Below are 27,667 nucleotides of genomic sequence, written 5' to 3' on the forward strand. Positions count from 1 at the left end.
TTTTATCTTTGTCACATGTATGCAAAAATATGAATGTGTGACAGTACCTATAAAGTATCATTTTCCTGGAATCAAGAGGAAAGATCAGTATCTGTGTCTCACAGAGTGAAGCACTACACAGCATACAAAGGTTTTTATTTTTGTCACATATATGCAAAAACATGAAAGTGTGACAGTACCTATAAAGTATCATTTTCCTGGAATCAAGAGGAAAGATCAGTATCTGTGTCTCACAGAGTGAAGCACTACACAGCATACAAAGAGGAAGCAGAATTTCTCTGGAAGTGAATGCAGTATCAAATACATTTTTGCATATGTTGTTTTAAAAGAAAAAAAATTATTTTACCTACTAAGTAGGTCTGTCAGGACTGGTTTTGTCCAACAGCATGTGGTCACATGCATACTGCCCAATTGATTTTACCTACTAAGTAGGTAATGGCTTTGCTGTCAGGACTGGTTTTGTCCAACAGCATGTGGTCACATGCATACTGCCCAAGAACCATGACTAGGTTTGGTTCTTCATCTCCGAATATGCATTCTCCTCTGTTTTCTGTTTTCCTAAGGGATCCCTTGCCTTTTTAATGGGTAGCAGCAGATATTTTTCTTTGGACTATCTGGTCCAATAAAAGACCATATAAATATAATCAGTATATTACAATTAATCTTTTGCATTTAAATCACTCTTTTAAATCCAGTCCACATCAGTGTTGACAGAAAATCAATGTCAAGAGCTTTTTTTCAATTTGGCAACCATGAATCTCTGGCCTCATTCCAATTTCTGGTAAGGCATCTCCCCTATCTTGAAACCACTGGTGCAGCAAAACAGCAAATAATGGACCTTTACACACTGTCCCACTGCACACAGGGATGTTCCTGCAATCCTGTCTGAAGCAGGCACAATTTATTCTATATTTGCCATCTTCTTTGGTGAAGTTGTACTTTTTCAAGATTATTTCATTTACAGCAGGAAAAGAGAAAAATAGTCCTATTGCTTAAACCAAGAAAAATTAGGAAATTTTCGATTGGATAAATAGATAATTAGATAACTAGGTAATTAGATTAAAGGAAAATTACCCAGTTCGATACATTCTGAAGAAATTCAAAATACGATCTTAAGACACAAGTTAGGCATCTGATATTTCATCTTAAATAGGCAGTATCAGCAAAGTTATCCCCTATCTGGATTTTCATTTTAAAATCTGGTCATCTACTTTACTCTTACAATAGAAGGCATAGTGCATTCTGGATGCCTACATTACAAACCAAGAAAATTAACATAATTTTTCTAGTTTATATACTTTGTAGTGCCAGATATCAGTCTCCAGGCATGTAATAATTTGTCTTTGATGGTTTTTGTTTGTTTGTTGGGTTTTTTCTTAATGAGAACACCAGCATGCACTCTTTTTTCTTATGAGAATGGCATCTTTTCTAAGAAGAGAGGCACTTCTAATGCTTTTGGAATTATAAGTATGTGAAACATTATCAGCTCTTAAATGAAGACAACCTTCCTGAAGAGCCCTAAATCAAGTTAGAGTTTCTGGACGTTGCCAAAATCCAAATAGCTGAGTCCTCTCGGAGCAAGCAGCTGTGCTACCACAAAAAATCTCATAGCTCAGAATATTTCAATATAAAAAGTCTCATAGGGATGTGAAACAGCAACCCAATGTGACAAGTCATTTTAAACATTTGCTTCCAGACAAAGCTTTTTCATGTCTCACAGAATAAGGCTTCCCAAAATAGTGTCACTCTATATCCAATTGTGGAAGAGCAATATGGTCACAGACATTTTTTTTTTTTCTGGTCCCATTCAATTTAGGCAGTGCAATTTAATGCACCTGTGACATCCAGCCTGCAATCTCAGCTAATGAGCCAGCTGTAGTAGTGCTGAGAACAGCACCAGAAGCATAGTGGGGAATTCAGGGAAGTTACCTGATAAAACACACATCAATATCTGAGAGCTGCCCCAAAAACAGAGGGTAGTGGCAGTGGTAATAGGGCAGTGATATCTTGAGGAGGAAAAAGTTATTAAAAATGGACATAACTCTTGACAATGGTGTCTGCAGTCTTTTTTATTAAACTAGATGAATACTTACACGTACACACACGCAAACTGGAAAAAAAACCAAATACACACACGCAAACTGGAAAAAAAAAAAGGGAAAAAAAAAGAAAAGAAAAGAAAAAAAAAGAAAAGGAAAGAAAAAAGGTGATGATTAGCACCTCCTAACTAAAGTAGACAGAAATATTATTATACTATTATTATTAGCAAAATGGTCTGATTACAACAATCTGGTGACCCCTTAAGTTGTATGAATCACTGTAATTCCATTGATTCCAGAAGGAGTGGTAATACAGTCTAACTTTAAACATCCATCTATGTTAATCAATGGACAGAGACACATTTCTCCAAAGAGCAACACAGAGGAACCAGAGCAGGCTGTGCTCGGAATTACAATTCAAGAGACCAAGGCAAATGTCCAAAACAAAGCCACTCATTATTCATTGCTATTGCTAATCTCTATGCAAGAAGATCTGTCCTACTTTATTTGGAGAAACCACTAATGACCACTATTTGTAAAACAGTCTTATAAGAAAACTAAAAATCTGAACAAATATAAAAATATCTACAAAAGGTCTGAGGCGATTGAATGGAATTTGGCATGGGCAGATGTATTCCGAGGCTGATGCCATCAGCTGACCCCTTCTCTGGGATCCATTGCTGTGGATGTCATTTCTTATTTGTTATTGTTTCCCTGGGTCAGGAAATCACCGTTGGGCAGGACAAGGAAACAGTATCAACAGTGTGCAAGTGTACTGCTCATTCTGGCTGCTTCAGGCAGCTTCACCCACATAAAAGTGAAAAGGGAATAACTTCTTTGGACAGTGCTGAAACTTGAGTGTCTTCCAAACTGTACCGGGAATACTGACCTAATTGCTAGTTTGTGCTGTAAAGGCAAGACCTGGCATGACCTAAAGGGATGTGTCCTATCAGTCCCTGGGATGGCTGGGGACCTTCTCTGCAGTATTCACTGCTCACCGTGTGCAGGTGGGACCGTGGTACATGTAACCACAACCCCACAGTCTTTGATGCTCCACTTCTCTGCTACTCTCTGCTTTTTGGCCCTTTACATGAGCAACACTGAGCCCTAGAACAGCCCATCCAGCCTGCACTTGGAAATCTGAGCTTCAGAGAGTCATGAACTTCTTAGCCTGTAACCAGCTAATGAGGACTTTCCACTTTCTTGAGATTTGCTTTTGAGTTTGTTGAGCCAAATATCCCAGACTAATGCATTTAGCAGAAGAAAAAAGCTATTTTTACATCATATGGCATGTTCTACGTGCAATAATTCAGGCCACAGTTTTCAGCTGAAGAAGTTTTGCTATTACAGAAAGGCCCCTTAAAAATTGTATTTCAATCTTCCAACAAAACTGGCCTGGACTTGCTCCATTTCCCAATCAAAATTATTTTCTCAAGCTGTCAATCCCATGAGCTCACCCTGAGGTCATAAGCTCCTTTCTTTTCATTCTGAGCTTTTTGTTGTTTTGCTGCGCATCATCACCCAAAATGGTAATTCTGCAGCCAGAGGCCTAGGAATCACTTTCTAAAAACATATAAAGGAGAAGGCAATCCAGTTTGTTCTCCCACAGCTGCACTGTCCTCCCAAGGAGAATTCTAGTAAGAACTTTTTTTTTTTTTTTTTTTTTTTTTTTTTTTTTTTTTTTGGCAGTAGAGTAAATAGCTATTAGCTATTGCTTCAAGATGCCTGGAAACATAAGTGTCCTGTTTATGTATCTTAGGACCTATAAGTGTCCTGTTTATGTATCTTAGGACCTTGTTTTCACTCCCCACAATATGGCTAAGGATCCTCCATCTCTTCTAAATATTTCTATGAAACCACTAACATGTGAAAAAACCAGGAGCTACGATCTTTTAGTCCCTCCATGATTAATCATGGTATCAATAGGATATTTTCACACATTTTAATTTATAATTGTAGAATATCCAAAGCTCAGTAGAAATGTCCGTGGTTCATAGAGAACAGGCAGCAGTAGCACCAAAGGTGTGTGCCAAGCTCTCTGCACAGGACAGACAAGGCAGCAGATCGTGTCCAGCTGTCTGTATGTGCAAGGCTGCACAAACTGGGCTCAGCACCGTGGCAGAGGCTCCCCAGTTCCAGGCTTCTAGCATATTGGAAAGGGATATGACTTTTAAGCAAGCTGAAGGAAGAACCTTTCAAGCTGGGAATAAGAACCTGAGCTTTCCATTTTTTTAAGCATGGCATGTTGCCAAGCCCAGTGCAAATTTTCTCCCATCAGGTCCCCATCAAAGCCTCCTCTGAGGTGTCACACATAAGTCAGATTATGTGGATTTATGGTAGTCACATCTCTTCTCCCTGTGGAGATAAAGCTACATGGAGTGGCTTGGCTGCACAGATGCTGAGAACCTACAGAAGATACCACAAATTCCCATTACCCAAAAACCTCCTAGCTCCAAACACTTTCTCATGACATTGGCTCCAAAAGAGAAACTCTTCACTCTGTTTCTTATTGCTCCATAATCTGGCATGCAAGTCAATGTGCCCTTCTCTTGCTCAACAGTTATTTACATGATTTTAACAAGTGTCCCTGGTTCCCTGAGGGAAGACTCCTCTGAGAACAGAATGATCCCTACATCCTTCCCACACTCCCTGCTCACACCCTTCCCTGCAAAAGCCACAGCAGTGCAGGGGAGCCTGGCAGCAGCTCTGAGACACTACAGGACAGCCGGGTCTGTGGGTTTTGCTGTTCCTTTTGGCCTGCCTTGAATGTTAATCTCTTTTGTATCTTATCATTGAGGTGTTGCCAGGATCTGGGTGTGATGGGATAAAGTCTTTCCTGAAAGATGTGATTTCACATCCATATGTTTTGTGAACAACAGACTTATTAGTGTGTGACACACATGAAATTCAAGCTAAACAAATACCAAGACTGATCTATAAATTTAATCGTTTCAGGGTTCCCTTTAGTGCCAGCATCCATTCATGCAGTTGCAAGAGCCAGATACTTCAATGATAAGTGAGTAGCACATCTGTTTTTGAAGGAATTTAGCATTGTTTAACTGTGCAGCAAATTTTATTCAAGTTAATAACAAATGTTCATGCTGTATTTCTCCTCCAGCTGCTGGATGAGTGTTGACACACACTTGCTTTATATTGTTCATGGACCTGTAATGGCAGCTTTATTGGTAAGAATATTGTTTGCTATCAACAGTATAATAAGTATTTTAGAAAGGTTGCTTACCTGAACAAAATCTGAAGCTTCTGTACTATAAGCATTTTGGTCAAAACCCAGAAGTAAGTAGAGGTTTTCCCTACTCAGTGTTATAAAGGACAGGCTCACAACACTTTTTTCCTGTGGGACTTGACAGGAATACTCTGCATTTAAGTGACATCAATCATTTAACTGTGCCTTAGCTGGGGTGAGCTGGTTGCTCAGCATGGGTTCTTCTGGTCACTGAGCTGGTATGTTCCAAAGGTAGGGAAATAAAGGAGTCCAGGGAAAGAACTCAAGCTGGGCTGTTTGAGTAGGAGGACAAGATTCCAAGTGCAGCTTGGCAATGTGCATACATAAATCATCTGGTATGCCATTTGTGCAGTTGGGCATGGTAACCCTGACCTTCCTGACAGGTGCAGAAAGGGTTTTACTCAACCCAAGCCCCAAGCTCATGTCATTGTGTCACCCAAGATGCACTTTTGTCTCTTTATCTGCCTCTTACTTGCAAACACCTGCGTGGACGTACTTGCAATAATTGCCTCAGAGAACAATAGCACAGTTAGTACTTGGAAAACTTTGAATAAATACCTTTCCATATCATAGCTGAAAAAACAAAAAATCTTTCTACCTTTAGTGGAGAAGTAGTCCTTAACATCAGCTATGTGAAATAGCCCATCCTTCCCTGCCTTATAAGTAGTCTGTTGGTCCCATACAATCACATTTATTGTGGGTTTATTGGTTCAACTGTATCTGTTATTGTAATGCCAATTGCCATATGAGAGAGGCCATTTAACCTTTATTTTTGTCATTGTGATCCCAGTCTGTATATCTCGGCCACAAAGAAAAGAGAAGCAACTATTATGGAAAAAGAGCAATCTTTAGCTGTTTTCAAAATAAGACATTATTATTTCTGTATTGCGCTTATGCCATTTCCAGTCTTATTTTTCTTATGAAGATGTCAATGTCTACAGTATATCCTGCTTGATTTGCTACAAAAAATCCCATAGTGGCAGACTGATTCAGAAGAGCTGAGGGTTTTTAACTTTGTGAAGTCTTTCTTTGACTTTTTAGTTACTTTCAGAAAATCTAAAAGTGAAGGTTAAGCAGAGTGAGTGAAGTCAGACTAGGATGGAGAATAAGGTTTAGATTTAATGTTGACTGGGACCTCAGAAGTAATTTATTATTCCTCTTTTCTAGTAGAGCACAAATGTAAAACAGTTGAAAGGTCTCCCAGTATAGTTTAAAAGTGATGAAAAGTTTTACCAGAGCTTGCTGATTCACTGTTCTGAAAAAATTCAACTGAAATTTCTGATAGAGAGATAGAGAGATAGATAGATAGATAGATAGATAGATAGATAGATAGATAGATAGATAGATAGATACATAGATACATAGATACATAGATAGATAGATGGATGTGTGATTTGTGCTCTTGAAATATATGTGGAAGTTATACATTTGCATACTTATTTCAAAAAATTAACAGGAAAAATAAAGACTATTAAAGTTTCAAAGTGTCAGTGCCTGATTTTACTGTAGCAGAGTGGAAATGAGTGATCTGAGCACACTGGAGACCAAGGAGTCTGTGATCCAGGGACGTCCACAGGGTAACCACTGAACTCATTACCAGCCTGGGTCTGCCCTCCCTCTTCCTGCAGGCTCTCAGCACGTCCCACAAGGAGCTCTCTGTGAAGCCAGGGTCAAGGGCAGGTTACTTTATGCTGAGATCAGATTTCCAGAAATAACTGAGAGGAGATGCTGAACTACTTGGTATCACTGATCATAAGGATCAGGGGCAAAATTTTCTGCCCTGAGACAGCAACAGTTACCTGTTCCCTGTGGGTAGAGTACCACGGGGTCCCTGCAGTCTGGTGGAGACAAGAGATGCCCTAGGTTTTCCTCAAAAGGAGCCTTACACCCCTGCTCACACACAAGTCTGAAGCATTAGTGCATGGAGCATATTCCTTAGGGAAATTGTGTGCTCCCATAGGTCCCATGTGTTGGGGACATACTGGAGTTTATCCCAACTGGCAAAAGAGCTTGGCAGTTGTCAGGACAGAGATGTGGTTATTTCTAGGGGACAATTTGTCCACCCCATTTAAACTTCCAGTATGAAAATAATATTTAGTGTTCCCTGGAAACCCTGAATTTGCCCACATCAGTGTCAAAACATCCAGTGCATCCTAGAACTGACCCCTGCCTGCCTGAAGTATCCATGCAGGCTCCAAAGCATGTACAGCTGCTTAATAGACCTTTCCTGAAAATATTCAAAATATTTTCCAAGACGTGACTGCCAAGGAACTGCCCATTATAAGATACAATAAAGCTAGAAAGCTACACTTTATCGTCATTTATGTGTTTGACATTTTTATTTGGAATGTCTGTTTAATTTGACTGCTTTCACCTACAATAGCTTTGTTTTTGCAGGTCAATTTTTTCTTTTTGCTGAACATTGTCCGAGTTTTGGTGACAAAGCTGAGAGATACCCACCGTGCTGAGTCCAACATGTATATGAAAGCTGTCAGAGCTACTTTAATCCTGGTGCCCTTACTGGGAATTCAGTTTGTTATTATTCCCTGGAGACCAGAAAACCGACTTGCTGGAGAAATCTATGATTACATCATGCACATACTAATGCATTACCAGGTATGGAGCAGCTTCAGTGTAGTTGAATTTTTTGATGTTAAGCTAATTTTCTCGAAGATACTGTTGCCAGGGGTTTTGCCCTGAAGCTGAAATAACTGGGTTTGCAGTTATTTTCCAGCCATTTCACAGTATTGGATTATCTGCATTTACACAAGCAGCACCACTGTGTAGAGAACAGAGACAAGATAGAGGAAACAATGTAATAAGTCACCAAAATTATCAGTTCACACTATATCTAAACTATGGAGAGAAAACTGAGTTCGCAGATGGCTTTTATGTTCCACCACTACTTCTGTTGAAGTGCTCAAATTGACTAAAACTAGTGCTGTGACCTTAATATTAAAATAAGCAGTCTTAGCAGACTGTTGTTCAGAGGGAATGCCAACACACAAAAGAAAAACCAGAGAACACTAAGCTTCATTTAGGAGTTATAATTCCATTATTAGGCAGTTTAAATTATCAGGCTGACATTTTGATTTCAAAAACACTCTGAAAAAAAAAAACATCATTCAGTAAGTCTAGTTTTTGGGGTGTTTTTAAACAAAACAAGCCAAACCAAAATGCATTTAAATGCTGGGCTATCTGGTACACTGACTGAAATATATCCAGACCTATATTAACTAGGAAAGGCAGCTTTTCAATGCCTTTGTGAGTAGTGGTCAACATGAGTGAATATGGTGACCAACTTCTTGCTTCCATTTATATGGAAGGAGGAAGTGGAGAAATTATTTTAATGTTTTAATAAGAAGACAGCTTTAAAAATCAGTAGTGCTTTTTCCTTAAATGAAATTATAACATATGGAAGGAGTAAGTGGAGAGATTATTTTAATGTTTTTATAAGAAAAGAAGACAGCTTTAAAAATCAGTAGTGCTTTTTCCTTAAATGAAATTGTAAATAAGGCTACCAAAATCTATGAACCCTGCCAGATTATATAGCCTGCTTATCATCCTTATCCCTTCAAAACTGTGGGTGCTCCTGCTGCTGCATGGGTAGAATAACTAAAGTTATAGGTCTGCTTTTGAAGTGTATGACATCTTATATTACAGTTCTGCTTAAAAGGAATGACAGCTTTGTTTCTTCTATTGTTGCCTGTATTGCTACTTTTTCATTTACAAGAGTTATAAAGGAATATCTCCAAATTAGTTTTTTGGTGACAAGTTATTTGATTGCAATTCTAACAAGTTAGGATAAGACAGAGTGTTAGAATAGTCACTTTATTCTTAAAACATCTTTTAAATTTCATGCAGTTGGAGCATTGCAAAACCGGTTATAATTGTCTTAATTAAAAATTCTAATTGTGATCATTATGTAACAGAAAATCACCAAACTTAGGTTAAAATGGAGGCTGCACTGATGAAGGGGGTTGGGTGAGGGAGGGATCCAAGGCAGGAAAGTTTCATCCCTGATGGGTTCCTTCTGCTCACACAGAAGAACTCTTGACACCTCTGCAGTATAATCTCTGTGTGCTGGCTGCTAGAATTTGGCCTTTTTTGTAGGGCTGTGCAGTTGTCCTGCTGGCTGCAGCCAACTGCAATCCTCCCTTTTCCACTTAGATTGGATTTTTAACCAGTAACCTAAAATAAACATTCTTAATCTTTTCCCTAACTTCTTTTGTATGCATATTTAAGATCGGTCGCCAGCTGTATAATCACTCCTCTGGTGTTCATTTTCTTCTAGGGCTGGTTCTCTAATTAGCAGATACTGTATTAGCTTGTGTAATGGCTGTGTTTCCCCTCTAGCTGTTGTGCTCCCATGACCCACAGCACAGCCAGCCTGTGCAGACACCAGCCAGAGTCTCTGGGGTTTTGCAGCTCATGGCATTCAGTCATATACAAGCAGGCATCCTGGGAAAAATTACCCATCTTTTTTTGGTGCAAAATGTTATACATTCTTCATTTCTGCACTGCTTAAATGAGAAAGTTTCATGCCTTTTCTATAACAGAGAGGCAGATTTTCACAGTACATGATTTCTTTAAGCAAACATGAAGGATTGATGTGTTAGTTATATAATTAATGTATGCAGAAATGGTGCAAACAAGCACTGCAGTCTATTGTAAAACTCAGAGGATGGAAGATAAGAAAGAATTTGTTCACAAGACAACCCCATGTAATGGTATTTCTTTTAGAGAATGGTTTTCCAGGTTGAAAAACAGCACACCAGTATTTTATATTATTTTATTTTACTTTATTTTATTTCTCAACAAGCTGGGTTTACTCTGCTGAAGTCACTTCTGAATAACAGCAGAAGTCTGGTTTTCATCTGACCCACTCTTTTTGTGATGGTATCATCACTGGTCAACAGTTTAAGCAGAAGCTGGTTTTCAAATGTGGTTATGAGCAATTCACAAACACTGAATGTCTACTGCATGTGTCTTTCACACAATAGGCCAGATTCTTCTTAACACATCTAAAGAACAGATACCTAAATGATAAAAAAATGGAAGGCTGGCTTTTGTGCCGCAAATGGGAATGCACACACTTTTCCTGACCAGCTAGTCAACTTCCCATTAATCCTCTAAATGTGAAGGTTCATATATCTTCTTACCATCACCAATATCAGCTCTTTAGTCTCCAGAATGCTAAAATTAAAAGTACACCAGGCAAGAGAAAGACATTTCAGACATTACATTGTGGTTTAAGCCCAGCTGGCAATTCAGCCCCACAGAGCCACTCACTCACTCCCTGCACTGGCATGAAGGAGAGAACTGGAAGGGTAAAAGTGAAAACAGGGAAAACTTATAAGTTGAGATAAAGACAGTTTAGTAGACAAAGCAAAAGCCACACATGCAAGCATAGCAAAATACAGAATTCATTCTCACCTTCTCATGGCCAGGCAGCTGTTCAGCCATCCTCAGGGAAGTTGGGCTGCAACACACGTAAAAATTTACCTGGGACCAAAAAAAGCCAGCAATCCTAACATCCCTCTTTTTCTTCTTCTCCCACTTTATATGCTGATCATGATGCCATATGATCTGGGATAATCCTTGGATCAGCTGGGTTCAGTTCTCCTGACTGTGTCTCCTCCCAATTCCTTGTGCACTCCTAGCCCACTCAAGGTGGTGTGAGATGAAAAGCAGCAAAGGCCTTGACTTTTGGAGGCCCTGCTCAGCCATAGCCAAAACACCCCTGCATTATCAACACTGTATCCAGCACACATCCACAGCATAACGCCATACCAGCTACAGTGAAGAAAACTGACCTCTACCCTACACAAAACCAGCACATCTCATTTGGAATTATGTGCATGGATTGGGGTGCTGTAGATGCATTGATGAACACATGCAGCTATCTTATTTCACAGAGCTCCTAAATTAGGACCACAAAGCAAACATTTGCACTCCACAGGAGCCAGTGAGTTGCAGATCTACCTTAAAGGACCTGATTTTCAAAACTTGTTTGATGATGCTGAAATCACATGAAAGATGCAAACTCCCTCAGCCCGTAAAGCATTAGGGTACTGGATATGCCAGCTCCTTGCTCTTTTTCATACCTCTGGTATGAAAACACATCTGTCAAATGCCTGAAAACCCCATCATGCTGCCCAGTGAAGACAAAATTATACACCTGGGCAAAGGGAATGCCTCCTGTGAGGGAGTGGCACAGCCCTCACTCCTACATGTAGCTGCAGTCAGGTCTCCATTCCAGGATAGAGCAAGAGAGGTGTGGCTTGTGCCTGATGACCTGGCAGGGACTCCTGCACCTCTTGCTGGTGCTGGAGCTGGAGCTGATGCTTCCTTCATCCTTGGGACCACTGACAACCTTTTGAGAAGCCCCAGGCTGTAAAGAAATTGGGGTGCTGTGTTTCCATCAGAGGTTCTGCTACCGAGGACCACTACCCCAGCTTCTCATTTCTGACATTGGTCCACAGCAAACACCTCACAGGAAAAAAGGAAGAGTAGGAAATTAACTGTATGATGCATCAGTTAGTCCCATATATAGACACAGTCCTCACAGAGCTCTCAAACCAGCCTGGGGATGAATAAGCCTCAGCTTTCAAGCTCCCTACACCAACTGTCCATTCTATCTCCAGCACCTTCAAGGCAGGTTTCTAGAGGTTGTCAGGTTACATAAAATGGCACTGTCACTGTGGAGGTCTGTGAGGGAGGGGTGGAGGAACAGCCCCTGAATCAACAGCAGTACACAAGCAGCTAAAGGTGCTCTTAATACCTTGGTGACTGAGGCTCTAAATGTGTAAGTCTACCTCTAAGGAGAAATTAAAATGTGATTCAACATAAGAGCCTTGGTTTTTATTGGCAAATGAAAAGGGTTTTTTTCTGCTGAACAAAAAATAATCACTGTCTTTCTCTCTACAAGTGAGATCCCTTGTGTGCCACTCAGCAGCTTCCAAGCAGCACTCTCAGGACTGCAGCACCCACCCTGCCAGGCAGGAGGATGCAGCTCAGAGGTGCCTGGTCTGGTAGAATGTTTTAGACCTGGGTTTGGACTGCATATATATCCACACTGCCTCCAAGTTTTACATTCCACTCTCTATGCAGCCTTATACAGAACAAAATTAACCCATTTAAAAGTAGCCTGTTAAAAATAGTAAGAAATTTCAATTTATTTTAGAAGGTATTCATTCCATCTGTTTCTCAGTTTAAAAGGAAGTAAATATCCTCTATAATGCCAAACCAGGCAGAAATATTTTCTCCTTCTGTTCAGCCTTAAGGTTATAGGACTGCTTTTGACAACATAAGCATTTTTTCTTTATCTTATTTTTTTTCTCTTTGAATTATAAGTAGTTTAAAAACTTTTCAATATTTTAAGCCAATTAAGGTTAGGGTAAATATATTTTGTAAGCTGAATATAATAACGTGGCAATTTTATATGAAGATTTCATACAAAAAATGACAGTAATGAAATCCCCATAGGGAAAGGAGAAGCAAAGCATGAGCTTTGGCTGATGGGATGTCTCTATAATTTTGTAGCAGGTGGGCTGCTGTCTTCAGCCCTCTCATGACAATCTCCCCACCTCAGTGGCAGCAGAAACTGCACAGACACATTCTTTCCTTTGATTATTTTTTTTTCATGCAACATAAATTAACAATTCATAACGCAGTCATTTGCCTCAGAGATGCTGCATGGGTGTGCTGTGAATGAAGGTGGTGAGAAAAGCACTGCTGTTTTTCTCAAAGCTTTTTATCTTTCCCAAAATGAGAGAGGTGGGAATGGGATGTACTTCTACAAACAACCTCAGCCATGCTTTTCTTTTCTTTTTTTTTTTTTTTACTGTCCATTCAGCTCCAGAAGTGAGAAGTGAATGGACATGGAGCAAAGTTCACACAGAGGATCAAAAATTGATTTTTATACTATGACTACCTGTATATTATCTTCTAATATCTATAATGAATATATAAACTGACTAAAATCTCAACAGCTACACAGTGTATGGTTGATTAGGGCAGGAGCTAGGGCCCTGGACATGGTCAGGAACAGCAGGAATAAGTGCTCCTATATATGCTTTCTTGGTTTAATGGAGATATAAGCACAAATAAAAAAGTAAAAAGAGGTTTGAAAACCTATGTAAATTTGCAGTATCTGCATTGGTATTTGTTATTTGTCCATTTCTGACCTGAGCAAATTACTCAAACTTCTCTTCAAGACATTCATGTCTTCTAGGAGAATGGGATACAAATTAAATACCTGCCAAGCAAAGAATTTACTTAGACCAGTACAGTCTACTGGTCTACTTAAACACTGTAAAAAACTCAATAGTGTTAATAAAGTAAGGTATGTGAAGGTCTGAGAGCTGCTGTCTCTGGACAATCCCTATGACATGATTCAGCTGAAAGCCACATTCATTTGTTCTTCACATAGTTTCAGAAATACAGAATTTCAGAAGAAGTCATTAAAGGCCCTCATCCTAAAATAAATATATTCTTCATTTCCACTTTCAACACCACAGCCAACATTATCTAGCTGGGAGCAGACAATATATCACACATTAGTTTAACAACTCCACACAGTGGCAGAGAGATATAATTGACTTAGACATCTCATCCTCAGCAAGAGTTGTATCCTGAGCAAAAACCAGCAGCAGTTAGAATTTGGAAAATATGCATCAAAGAGATATGATAAATAACCCATGGGCCTTAAGTTAAATAATTAACCTACATGTAGTCTGTCACATGTTTTAATAGAAGCACTGCAGAATTATGGTCATCCCAAGCCCTCCTGGCTCCAGAGGGACGAAGCTGTGTCTGCTGCTGATATCTCTGCAGCTTTACAGCTGAAGATAACAATAGCCCTCTGGACTATGGGCAAAACTTTATGTATAAAAAGAAGAAATAGAAAGAAGTAGAAATAGAAATAATAGAAACAGAAAGAGAAATAGAAATAATAGAAAGATACATGGCAGAGTCCAGAGGGCCATGGCAGGTGGAAGAAAAGCAATGGGATATACATAGAACAGACTACAGAAAAATTATTTCTTCAGCCAGAACATGTACAACATGCATGGTCTCAAAATAACAAGAAGCCAAGTGTGCTTTCAGCTCACTCTGAACTAGAGTGAGAAACTGAAAGGAATATGAGGCCCCACTCCACCTTCCTCTTTAGCTTTTCCATCTGAAGTCGACAAGAGAAAACATTAGTTAAGGGAACTACTCTCTTGAATAGCAGAAAAGTGGAGCAATTGCAGGATGGAACAGAAGAATTCCAATACCATGCAGGAATTGAAATGGAAAATGGCTTCACTTCAATAGTTCAGGTTCAATTTCTGTCTTTAGGTGAACTGAGGTTCCCACATTCCCTCTAAACACTCTCACTGAATAGCAAACTTGAAAAAAATTTCCCTGCTTCCTTCTCTTCCCTGCCTTCTTTCTCTCCCCATGCTGTCTTCTGATTTCCCATGCCTCATGTAGCCTGTCCCTGAGCATCCCTGCTCCCAGAGGAGATCCAGATCCATCTGGTTTGCCATTGTGGCTGACTGCTGCTAGTCACATTTAGCAGAATAGCAGACCTCAGCTGCAAGGGTGCCCAGTGCAGTTCAAGAGTAGAGGCTGTGCCCAGCTGAGGACAGCACAAACAGCATCGGTACAGGCTGCGAGGAACCGGCGCATTTTCTACCTTTGCAAAAATTTTGATTTAGGAGCTTCTAGTCTGGCAAAGTCCAGCTTTAGATCTGTAAGTTTTTCTTTGAATTTGTGGAGCTTCTCAGCCCAAAACTTATGGACAAGGTATTGCGTATTTCTTACCACATGGTGGATTTGAGTTTTCTGAAAATACTCACTGCTTTGCCAAAATATGAAAGGAAACATTTCTTTCTCACTATGTCTACACTTCATCTTCCTCCTATGTGCTGTTTCATGTTGATATTTGAATTTATGTCAAATTACAATTTCTGCATCAGAGAAAATCTATTAGAGAAAAATAATTGTCATTATTCAAGTGGTCAGCACTTGTCCAAACCAGCCTGTGTATCTCTATGTAAGCATTTTGTTTAAAAGTTATTCCTTATCATGTTTATGGCACAAAATATACATCTGAGAGTCCAAGATATTTCGCAAAACATTATCTACAATTCAACTGGTAATCATTTAAATGAAGGTTTTATAGAAAAGATACAGCTGTAAAGCTCTTCAAAGCAGCCCTTGGGAACATAAACTGCATTGCAGTTTTCCCCTCAATTTCACAAAGCACCATAAGTTAAGTTTATAATAACTGCCTTAAGTAATTCAAAATTAAGGCATTTGGCTCCCAGTGATGCTATGTAATGCTATTTTAATAAGAGCAAGTGCAGTTAGGACATGGACCAGTGTAACCACATAATCCTGAATGGCAGGCTCTCTGTGCAAGAATTTTCTCTCTTATTAATTTCACACTGTGCCATCTCATATTCCTGCCTTGGCCCTGTTTAATCTTATAGCAGTAGTGAAATGCTATCTGAACAACTCTGGTGATGATGAAATTATCTTAAAACCATTTATGACCAAGCTATGATGTGCAGTGTCTCTTTTTTTCTGCCTCCCTACTCTCTAACTCATGCTGTGGCAGTTTTTTTTCCTTTTTCTGGCCACTTACACCTCTTCTCATATCCTCTCCATCCATTGTGATGCCCAATATACCAGTTCCCTTATCCTGACATACAGTTCCATTTACAGCCTTCCTGAGACAGCTGGATTCTCAGTGTCTGGCCCTTTGGACTGGATAGTTACACTCTGATGAGTGAGTGGCAACATACAGGAAAAAATTCCTCTACCATTCCTTCAGCAAAATCTGTGGTAGTGTGGTTCTCCTCTGTAAGCAAAATACATACCTACCTTTTATTTTCCTTCTCTCCATCTCTTATATATAAATAACTTCATAGCCATAACAGAAAATCTATAAAATATAGTAATACAGGGGAGGGAAACAGAAAAACATTATGAAAAGACAAAAAAATCCATTTAATAGCATACCTGTGAAAGATGGGGAGTGTTTGTGATGCAGAGGAAGTGGATTAATGTTTTTGTCTTGTATCCATCAAGTCCAAATTCCAAAACACGACCAAATATATATATATATTAATCCCTAAACTCTTTTCTTTTCCTTCTCTTAGGGCTTACTTGTGGCTACCATATTCTGCTTCTTCAATGGTGAGGTAAGTACATGAAATGCAGAAAATGAGCAGAACTTGTAAAATAGTCATCCTGCTGTTCATAAGTGCAGATGTGAAGCATGTCACACTACAAACTTTGAAACCACACCAAGTTGCTTTTACTGTCTACGCACAAGCAGTGGCGTGCATTTCTGTCAGCTCTGTGCAGAGTGTGATTGGAATTTCCCTGAGCAGATTAATCAGGTCTGTCACCATTACAAAGCAGATGGCACCTAGTGAGGTACAGGCATGTCACTCTTGCCCTACTACCTGCAAGTTTGAGATGGAGGTCTAAGTGGAGGAGAAAAATGCTTTACACCCCTTCCTGCCCCAGAACAGCAGGAAGGACCACAATACTCAATAAGAAGCAGGGAAGATATTCAGAGATCTGTCCGAAGAATGAAGTGGGGAGCTCAGGCCAGAGCCATGGGAAATCCATCCCTGGCAGCACTGTCAGAGGTGGAGGAGTACAATTGCTTGAGCTCCTTTAAGGATTAGCACTGGCCTTTTTACCGTCAATGTTTCTTGTGTAGCAATTGAGAAATAAAAACCCTTGAGGCAAAGATCTCTCCCAGTCTCTTACCGCTGGATCATATATATGAATGAACATCTACAGTGGGTTTTAGATCCACTTTACTACTTCTTTTTTTTTACAAAAAAATAGCAGGTTAAAATATGTCAAGAACTATTTAAATTCCTGCAGCAACCCATTTTACAAAGATGGTTGTCAGAAAAAAGCTTTTTCAACACATCAAGAGCATTCAACTGTAGTGAAATAAAACACCATATATTTTAGCCAAGATAGGAAGTCCATTAAAAAGTTCATTTTTGGTGAACTAGAACTAGATACAGAACAAACTTTGTGATGCTAATACTCAGTAAGTAAACATAGAGAAACATTTGTGCTCCTGTTTATATTATTATAAACCAACAAATATTATATTATTAGAATATATAATATTAATATATTAATATACTACCTATTAGTATATTATATTATTAGAAACCAGCAAATTTCATGTAATGACGTGACCACACTGATGTTTTGATAGAGACTAGAAGCAGGCTATCCTATTGGTAAGGTGTTTCTGGCTGCTTTGATAACATTCAGGATAGCAGAGTATTAAATTCTGCCACCATTTGTCAACATCTCTGGATATTTGCCTCTGGTTGGCTCCCTGGTAAATGTACAGAGAAAATGAAGAATAAAAAAGATGAGAGGCCTCAGCTGCAGCTCTGCAGCATGGCTCCTCAGGAAGCACGACAGAGAATGGCAAAATGTGAGCAGCTAATCACATCAGAACCTCACACAAAGTGAGATCACGCTACAGAAGTTCACGGTTTCATGCATCCAACTAAACAAAGTTGAAGACATGTACAACTCTTTTCCTAACACATTTCTGTCCCCAGTATCTGCAGGCTACTATCACCTTTCTCCTTCTGCTTTGCTGTCATCACTCTGACACAGCTGAATATCCATGCCCTGGAAACAAAGACAAACTTCTGATACTCCCTAGTGTGGAGGAGCTACTGTAAAGAAAGTAGAGACCAGTCAGGCAGTTTTTGAAGCATCCACTGCCTGTAGGAGTGTCTGCATCACTGTGTACAAGTGTCTCCTCACTGGCCTGCAAACAATGTGTTACCCCAAAATCCTGGTCTTGAACTTTGCCTTCTTCACTCCCCCCAGTGTCCCCTGCATTTTTTTCAGATTAGATTTTGCAAAAAAAATTGTCCTCATGTTTTATAGCTTTAATGCAAGAGGTTGATTCTCCATCTCTAATGAGAACATCCAGATTTGTCTAGATTAAAGGTTGTAGCAATGTTAAAAATGAGGAAAGGTCACAATAAAATGCACTGAAAACATAAATTATCTTAAAGTATATTAGTTTCTTAGTTTCATCAATTAGCTCTAATTCCAAAGTACTTTTGGCAAAGCTACAATGTCAGAAGAGCATGCCCACCTTTACAACCCCAGGAATACAATTCTCAAAGTATGCACTAAGGAATACATCTGAAGCATCTGCTAGCCAATATGCATGATTGATGACTCCTTGATGGAAAACCTGATCAGAAACATGGATCAAAGTCAGGCATTAAAAACTGTGAGGAGGCAGGTTTCTCAGACTTACTAGAGTGATTTTATTGGGGCTTGGGTACTTTTTACCATTACACCCATTTTCAAAATCATTGCATCTGCTTCAGATTTGCAGATTGTCAATGGCAGGAGTGCTGGAAAACCCTCTCATTATTTTCTTCTAGGAAATTTTATTTGGGGATGTTTTTTCTAGAATATCCCATTAAGGTGAGTAGTGTCACAGATGACACCTCTCCAATACAGACTCAAGACAGTTTGGTGCTACTTGCAACAGCACATTACCCATAAACACCCAGCAAAATTCATGCACTAGATGAGCTGGGCTGGACTGGGATGTGCTGGGCCAGGAGAGGATGAAAGGATTGTGATCCTTTCCCCCCATTTATTTCTGCAGTTACACAATCTGTAGATATATAAGACACAAAATTTATTAAAAACCAGCAACAGTCTAATGCCAAGCTGGTATCATGGCCTTCCAAAGGAAGAACTAATCTGAGTTTGACCAAGACAATTGAACTAATTTCCCTCATTCCTGGTGTATGCAGAAGTACACAGACCAAAGACAATCTGGTCTTCAGTCATGATATAAGATTGTTTCCAAGCTGCTGCATACATCTGCTGCCATAGAAGCTAAAATTATTTCTCATGAGAAAATTCAGTGTGGGGCAAGGAGATTAATTTTAGTACTGCAGAAGCTTGGCTAATCTGGGATTTACTTCTTCCTACTGAAACATTTAACTTCAAGACTGAAATACACGAAGCTCAGCCAGGACAAACAATGCTAAACTCAGAACCACTTTAGTGTGTTTTACAGTGCATTCATCACTACTGCTTCACTAACCTCACTTTAGTACCATGAGCCCATCTATAGAAAGAAATCTAAAAATAATAATAAAAAGCTGTAGTAATGTCTGCATTCATCTGGAAGAACACATAAACAATGTTTGGTTTTTTATTTTCAAAATGAAAAATCTTCTTGTACCTTTTCATATAAAATCTTTGTGTCCAGTAGAACTGCAGTTTCTCTGTCCAACAGCAACAGTTTTGTACAGATGATATAAGGTCTCTGCAATAGTCTGCTTACCAGACCACATTTTCAAGCCTGGGATTGCTCCTAGACTGCAAGGCTGGACAATGGAATGGAAAGTCTATTTGGGAAAAAAACAGCCATGTATCTTATGAGCCAATGAGGTGTGAATGGCTAATAGAGAATGGAGAAAACTTTAAAGTCTTGAAGACCAGAGTAAATAAACTTGGGCTCTTCATTGCTTCAGTCTTTGCCTTCATTTATCTGCCATCACAGTGGAAAGCATGGCAGGCATCACCGTGTGCCTCATGGTCCCCAGGTGCCTCCTCAGTCGTTAATATGTCGTGGCTGTGCATGTGATTTTCAGTAATGCTGCTTACATATTTAAAATCCATGCCTGAATGGTTTTAGTTGGCACTGAGTTATGATCATCTGAGATTCTTGGAATTGTGGCAGAAAACTAGATTAGCAAATTCTACTCAAATGCAGTAACTTGTACAATCCATTATCCATTTGTGGCCAGATCCTTGAACAAACAAGCAGTTCAGCAGAGAACAAAAAAAAAAGACACTTTGACCTTGTGCTCTCACTGCTCTGTGGAGCCTTTTAGACTTTTATAATGGCACTTCTGATCATGTGCTGAGCTGAAAGGGATGTGGCTGTTGTCTACCCACCATACATACGGTGTAAGCATCACTCCCTCTGAAGAAAATAAACTCCTCATGACAGGCTCTGTAAGACTCAGGGACATTGCTCTTCCCTCTCCAGTTAACCACACTATAATCTCCTCACCTATGGCAGACTCCAGTTCAGCTGAGAGCAGCTGGGGTGCTTATCAGGAGCTTCTCACCTGCACAGCAGCTCTTCTCCCCATGCAAGAGCGATCAAAGGGGATGTGGGGCCTGTGGAGAGGGCAGAGAAAGGAGAGGACTAGGAAAGGAACAGAAATTCTCTAAGAGCAGGCTCTTGCTGCCTTCGCTAGAGATGCTGACATGGATCTGAATGGGTGAAGTGCTGTGAAATGCAAACATGCTCAGCTTGGGGCAGAGGTGAAGGCCAGAAGTGCACAATGGGTGGTGACCGTGGTGCAGTGGAGGAGAGGCGGCTGCAGACAGACAGAGCCACTGTGCACACACAAGGTTTCTGCATTATCCTCCTTTTGTCTGCCCTAGGTGCCCCTACCCCAGTGAGATATGGGGAAAGTCATTGTCCTAGTACTTCTGAACACTTCTTCTTCCAGTCCCTCCCCATATATTCTAGGGTAACAAAGTTAAAATATTCATACTGTAACATCAAAAGGCAATTTTAAAGTGACTAAAATCTTTACAAAGTTTAGCTTGTGTAATATTTCAGTATCAAGTGCTGCCACTGCATTACTCTTTGACCCAGTAATTCTTTCTCAATAATAAACTTGGCTGATAGTGTGATAAAACATCCCCACATTCACTTATTTCACTTTAATTCTCAACATTGGCATAGCAAACATTCCTCACAGCCCAAGCAATTAAAGTTCCATTATGACCATATGTCTTTCCTGTGCTTGATATCTAATTAACCTCCACAGAGCCATTTGGTTTTTTCCTTTATATGTTAGGAGAAGGTGAATAGCAATACATTCTCCAAATGACTAACAGTGCCCACCTCAGCAGGATCACAGAAACTTGTAGACTCCTGTCATCACAGTGCCTTGCTTGCACCTTGCACCCTGGAGAGGGACATTTACATCAGATTATTGTGCCAAACTGCTATGCTTGCTTTGTGTTCAAATTTAAACAAAAAGAGCCAGGATTTTCCCACTTTCTGCTCATGTCACAGCACTATCAAGAGCTGCCACGCATGGACATGCAGCTGGAGAAATCCTTCTTATTCCCAGGCAGGAAGGACTCAATAGTTTAAATCATTTTCCAGTACCATGTATAACACTACTCTTAATGTAAACATTGAATAAAATATTTTATTCTTAGCAGATGACTGTTCAAAGTTTGAAATCCTCTGCCATGCAGAGGGCTATGACCATTCTATATTTTGAGAGCACAGAACCTGTTCTTAAATTACCAGAATAAAATCTCTGTTTAGCTGTCCTGATCCTCTGACTCTTTCTACAAAATTAGTCCTGGCAAGCTCATGAAGTGTACTTACACTTTGCCATTCATGGCATTTCTCATTACTCAAAGTTGAGCTTCTTCAGGAATCAAAATGCATTAGGCTTTTCAGGAGCAATAATCCAGCTGAAGCATCAGCTTTTCCTTTTCCTTTTCCTTTTCCTTTTCTTTTTCCTTTTTTCCTTTTCCTTTTCCTTTTCCTTTTCTTTTTCCTTTTTTCCTTTTCCTTTTCCTTTTCCTTTTCTTTTTCCTTTTTTCCTTTTCCTTTTCCTTTTCCTTTTCTTTTTCCTTTTTTCCTTTTCCTTTTCCTTTTCCTTTTCTTTTTCCTTTTTTCCTTTTCCTTTTCCTTTTCCTTTCCTTCCTGTCACAGGAGTTTATATTATGCCTCACCCTAACAGTGTGTTTCCCTGGCAGGTCCAAGGAGCTCTGAAGAGGCAATGGACGCAGTACAAAACCCAGTGGGGCCAAAGGCGCCGAGAGCACTGTTCCACGCGATCTACCTCCTACACGGCCACGTCAATCACTGAGGTCCCTGTGTACCTGTACCATCATGATGCCAACAATGAACAGTTAAATGGAAGATACGTAGAGGACTCTGAACTGGTTGCATTAAAATCTGGAGACACGTCTGCCTAGCTCAGCACCAGCCGCTGCAAACACATCGTTCATGTTCTGCTTGTGAAAAAAACTGGGGGAAGGGTGGGAGTGTGGAAGACCAAGATGCTGTGTCAGAGTGAAGGCCCAGGCAGAAGGACACATCCTATTCAAACCACATCAACTTCTGGCAGCAATGATGTAGGGGGAGTGTGATGCAGACCTGGAATAGCATTTCTTCCTGTGCACTGCAGCAGGGAGTAAACATGGACCTGCCCATCAGGCTGTGCAATATCCACATCTCCTGATACCTGTATGAAGTGACCATCTGACATTTGCAACAGCCCCAGGTAGCCAACAGCAAATAGGAAAGAAAGAACCAGTATGTGGCTATTGGAAACTTTCAGCACTTTTTGCTTTTGGTACTTTTCCTTAAGACTAGATTTCAAACCATCAACTTTCACAAAGTGTAACTGACTTGGAGTCCTTTATTTTTCCCTTATAATGAGCTTGATGACTGCTTAAAAGATTTTGCACATTGCGAGAAAAATCAACTATATGAACAGCAGAAAATCATTCCAAAGTATTGAAATCTTGATGCTTTCCAAAGAATGCCACAAAATAATACCATCCCCAAAGGACACCCCAAAATATTACCACCCCATCAGCAGGGGCATAAAGCAAATTAACGTGAAATAGTCATTGCATACCAAGATCTCAAACACCCTCAGAGAAACAAATTAATTATTCAGCCTTAATGACACAAGTCCTGAAGGCATCTCAAAATAGATTTCATTTAACAATACTGGTAGTTCAAGAATATTTATTTATAGGAAAAATTGTCACCCTATTACTCTGCCCAGAAACTTATCATTAAGACACAATTCTCTCATTCTGAATAAGCTGTGAAATTTGTTTGGGGACTATGTTTTATTGAATAGGCATTCTGAGTTGAGTGCTATGTGAATGCTTGTCTCTGTTGTAAATTTTTTATCATGGCAGGAAATGTTCCCATGAAAGAAATCAGGAACCAATATCTTAGCACAGGAAGCATCTACTTTTAGAATCTGGTTGCTCTCCTGAGTTTCTAATCATTACATAGTCTTGCCAAATGCCTTTATGATCTATTTCTGCTTCTATTGAAATTAGCACACAAATCCCTGTTAACTTGGAAGAATAATGGACAACTCTCTTCAATGTTCAGGAATGAGCTACGTTACGCAATGCAGTGTAGACTTCAAAAACATGAGGCCATTTCCTCCACAGTGATTTGAAACCATTTTTAAATATTGTATCCAGCCAGGCTGACTTTCCTTCCCTGACACAACCAGACCCTAAGCTTTACCCTCAATCTGTAGATTTTAAATGAAGAAAAAATGTATGTGTCTAGCTACACGGTCATCATCTCACTGGAAAAGTCCCTTCCAGGAATGAGTTCATGAGGCAGAGCTGTAAAGCCAGCACTATGAGGAGAGACCAGATTCGCCCTGTCCATACATGAGGCAATGCCTTGCAGGGAAGGAGGCTGCTCTGTTTTCACCAGCAGCACACCCACCAGCTGTGGCACGTTGCCCCCAGAATGAGGAGGAAGCTGCCAGCTCTGCCACTGTAGAACAAAAGAGGAGCTGGGGAACAAGAAGGAATTGTCTGCGGGCGGTGCAGATCATCATGTGGTCAATCCAGCAGAACACCCAGAAGAAACTACCATCGTGTGTGTTTGTTCAAGCCACATACCTGTTTTTCAGACTTCAAGGAATACAAAGACAGTTATTTTTTCAAACAAGAGTATTTCTCATATTGCTATTTCTACTTTCACCAGTGAACAATAGGAATGGAGGAGCCAGTTGTTAAAGACAATAAAGTGGCTCTGCTATGAATCTGTATTATTCTGCATAGCTTTGGGGCACACTGCACTTCCCAGGAGGGCTTCAGAAGGCATTCCTGCTTTCTAAAGACACAAATGAGCTGATTGTAAAAGAAATGTGCATAATATAGAGAGTTTAATGATGAACATGTTGGTTTTAATAATGTAAAGTTTACAATATGTAAGTGCAAGTTGTTTCACAGTCAGTTCCTTTAGTGTGGATGTACAAAATGGAAATGCTTTACCATTATGCTGATTGTTCTCTTTCTTCTATAATGATATTTCCTTGCTCTGTTTAGTAGAGTGTTCTGAAAAGTCAGATCAGGATCTGAGGTTTAGGATATTATTTGCAGCTTCAGTGTGCTTGTGTCAGTCTTTATGGAAGCTTTGGTTTCAGCCAAGGGATGATGATTTCCAGCCACAAAAATATTGGTATAACATACGCAATGACTTTAGGGCTGTCATCACACTTGGGTTTTGTAGAAAAGGCTGAGTTTTAAAGGTACTTACTGAGTAATTTCTAATCAAAATATTTTCCAATGGGAAATGCTATTTTTCTTCATCTCAACATGGTTTGAAATGCCATAATTGCACACATAAGGTATATTTTATTCTCTGCTTTATAAATTGCACCATACACTAGTGACAGTAATACTGAGAATGCTGATACAACCTCAATAATTCCAATTATGACAGTAGGGTGGTTTGACTCAAATAGATTTCACAAGAACAGCAGACACATGTAATTAATATATCAGTGTATCAAAAGGTATGGAAGGAGCTGACACTTGAATCAGTGGATTCAAGGTGTATTTTAAGAGGAAAGCAACTTCACATCTATCAGTTCTGCAGTATCTACTTCCTCTCAAACACCACACCCAACACATGAAAACCCAGTTTAGTGAGGATTTGCTCTTGCGGAAGGTTTTGTGTGGTTGCTCTGAGCAACCAAATCTATCAGGAAGATAGATTTAGTTGGATGCTGGTTGTTATTCTTTACGAGGTACAGAAACACAGCACAAATTAAAATATTTGTTGTGGCATGGGATGTTGAAAGTAAGACTTGATTTTTATTTTATTTACTTAATAAATATATTTTATCTGAAATAAAACAGCAACAAAAGTAGAACAGACAATTTTCTCTGTATTAAAATTGTTAGCAATAATGCTACCTTAATTAAAACACTACAGAGTGCTCTCACATAGCAAAATAACTCTGCTTTAGGATAAGAGGATAAGAGCAAAAGTGGTGAATTCTGTTCTCTTCTCCCATTCTTTGCCAGCCTCAATAAACAAAATATGAGCTGACTTACAAAGATCTGAAACACTGAAAATGTGAAGGTACCTACATTTCCACTGCTAGAAATTTTTAAAATTTGTTGTGTCTTTGTGAATCTAAATACCGCTCAAAAATTTGAGGATTTGTAAACTAAAAGTCATTTGCGTCAATCCCAAGCCAATGAGAACCTGCAGTGTGAACATGTCCTCTCTGCCCTCTACACAACTTTTTATGTACTTCCAGATGGATCCCAAACCTGTATTTAGGAACCCCTTTACTGAGCATTCAGAGCATAATTGAGAAAATAACGTAAATCTCAGCGTCACAAATACAGATCAGCAAGTTGCCCTCACCCTAATAAAGAACGTCTGTTTTTAACAGTGAAATCAAGTGCTGAGAAGGCTCCCATTGCTGAACATGTCTTACTGCTGCAAAGGAAGAATTGGGGTAAAATGACTAACCAGGTTGTGGTATTGTGAGCCTCACAAAACACAAATCAGCACAGTCAGCACTGGGGATGATTTAGACCCAGCTCACCTGCCTTGGCATAGGAACCATTTAGATGACCTGCTGAATCCCTGTCAAAACTTATTTTCCATTCTTTCATAGCAGCAAAGATGGGCACTGTGCTCTGCTGGAGCAGGAAGGTATTTAACTCTCCTTATATGGCATTTAAGATTTTCTTCCTAATCCAATTTCAGAACCTCACAAGACTATTTTTAAGAGAAACAATTATCTTCAACCAATTTTTAAAGGACATCAGCATTGATTTTATGACTCTGGTCCCTTTTCTCACTGCAAGAAAAAGCAGTTTTGAGAAGTGGCCACACTACAGGAGGTTACTTTGTGTAATGTGCAATATGTGCCCATGTGTGACTACATGTAACTCTCCCACACCCCAGTGCTGGTGATGTTGGTTTGCACAATACGGTCAAAGAGATACAGCTCCTTCCCTCATATGCTTTGCATTTCTCTCTCCCTCAGTATCATTATCATAAGATGCATTTATTTCCCAATCTGTGCTTTCTACACATTTTCAGGAGAAACATTTTGCTTTTGCAATTTGCAACTTAATGTTGACTTGCTCTCGGTCCAAGATGTACTTACCAAAATCAGACTGGAAAATGTGCATTTTCATCCAAACCAGATTATAGAATTCAGGTGCTTGGCCCACACTGTTTTTAAAAACTACCCACCGGAATTCTGGAAATGGTAGGTGCAGATTTAAAACTAAGTCAAGGTAAAAGTCTTAGCGCACAAACCAAGTATGTTCAGAAGCACAGTAACATTATCTTTTTTACTTTTGACAGAATACAATCCTGTTATTTAAACACATTTAAAAAATAAATAGAAAAAAAAATCTAAACAGATCTTGTGAAGTTGAAAATTATACAAAAGGCACCAAAAATCCCCAACCAACTGGAAAGCCTAGATAGCATGCATGCATATGAATATGTGTACAGTAAATTATTATAGGAGCTGTGTTCAGGTAGAAAGTGACCCATCACCCCACAATGAACAAAATCTAAGTCATGAGTGGGAGACACTGCAGGTCAGAGAAGACTTGTAGCCTCCAGTAAGCACCTTTATGCTTTCTGGGGACTCCATATGGAACACAGACAACCAAGGTCATCCATCATCCCACTCCCATCCCAGATGTGTTCATGAAGGAATGACCAGGACCAGAGACACTGGCTGCACTGTGTTTCTCAGCTTCATAAACCAGCACTGAGCTGATGAAAGGAGCTGACTGGGAGATGAGCAGGAGCAATCTCTTTTCCAGCTGCATGGTAATGTTGGGTTTTCTCCTTCACATAAGATCCACTGCTGTGGAGAGGACTGATCTTAGACCAGGCGGCTCCTTGGTATGGAGAACCTTTTAATTTCACTTTAATGTGGGTAACACATCAGTAATTCTCACTGACTTCAGCAGTGTGGCTAAAGGCAGGACTTTTCCTTCTCTGATTTTAGAGGTTATCTAAATATCAAGCAAATACTGAAAATGCTTGGTGTAATACACTATTGCCTGTGTATTTGACATCAAAAATCCTGGTTCATCTGTATTATGCTACATATAGGCTTCTTAAGGTTGCAAGATACTATTTTTTTTTTATTTGCCTTGATTTTTTTCTAGTAAAATGCTCATTCTCTGTATTAGCACCATGTTTACATGTGTTACATGTATTTCTACTTTTAGGTATATGCACCATCACAATTAACACTCCTGC

General features: G+C 39.6%; 1 protein-coding gene across 2 annotated transcripts in view; it reads left to right on the forward strand.

The window, feature by feature from the left end:
* Positions 1–26,461, forward strand: part of CALCR (calcitonin receptor) — a 166,299-nt gene extending 139,838 nt beyond the window's left edge. For both annotated transcript variants that reach the window (XM_039707364.1, XM_039707371.1), the window contains exons 9-13: positions 4,995–5,055; positions 5,158–5,224; positions 7,681–7,899; positions 16,440–16,481; positions 22,117–26,461. In XM_039707364.1, coding sequence (XP_039563298.1) covers positions 4,995–5,055; positions 5,158–5,224; positions 7,681–7,899; positions 16,440–16,481; positions 22,117–22,338 — 611 coding nt within the window. In that variant the 3' untranslated portion in view covers positions 22,339–26,461. The remainder of the gene's footprint in view (positions 1–4,994; positions 5,056–5,157; positions 5,225–7,680; positions 7,900–16,439; positions 16,482–22,116) is intronic.
* Positions 26,462–27,667: the final 1,206 nt, after the last annotated feature.

Source organism: Passer montanus, unplaced genomic scaffold (genome assembly GCF_014805655.1).
Source record: "Passer montanus isolate IOZ18808 unplaced genomic scaffold, ASM1480565v1 scaffold10, whole genome shotgun sequence".
NCBI classification, from domain to species: Eukaryota; Metazoa; Chordata; class Aves; order Passeriformes; family Passeridae; genus Passer; species Passer montanus.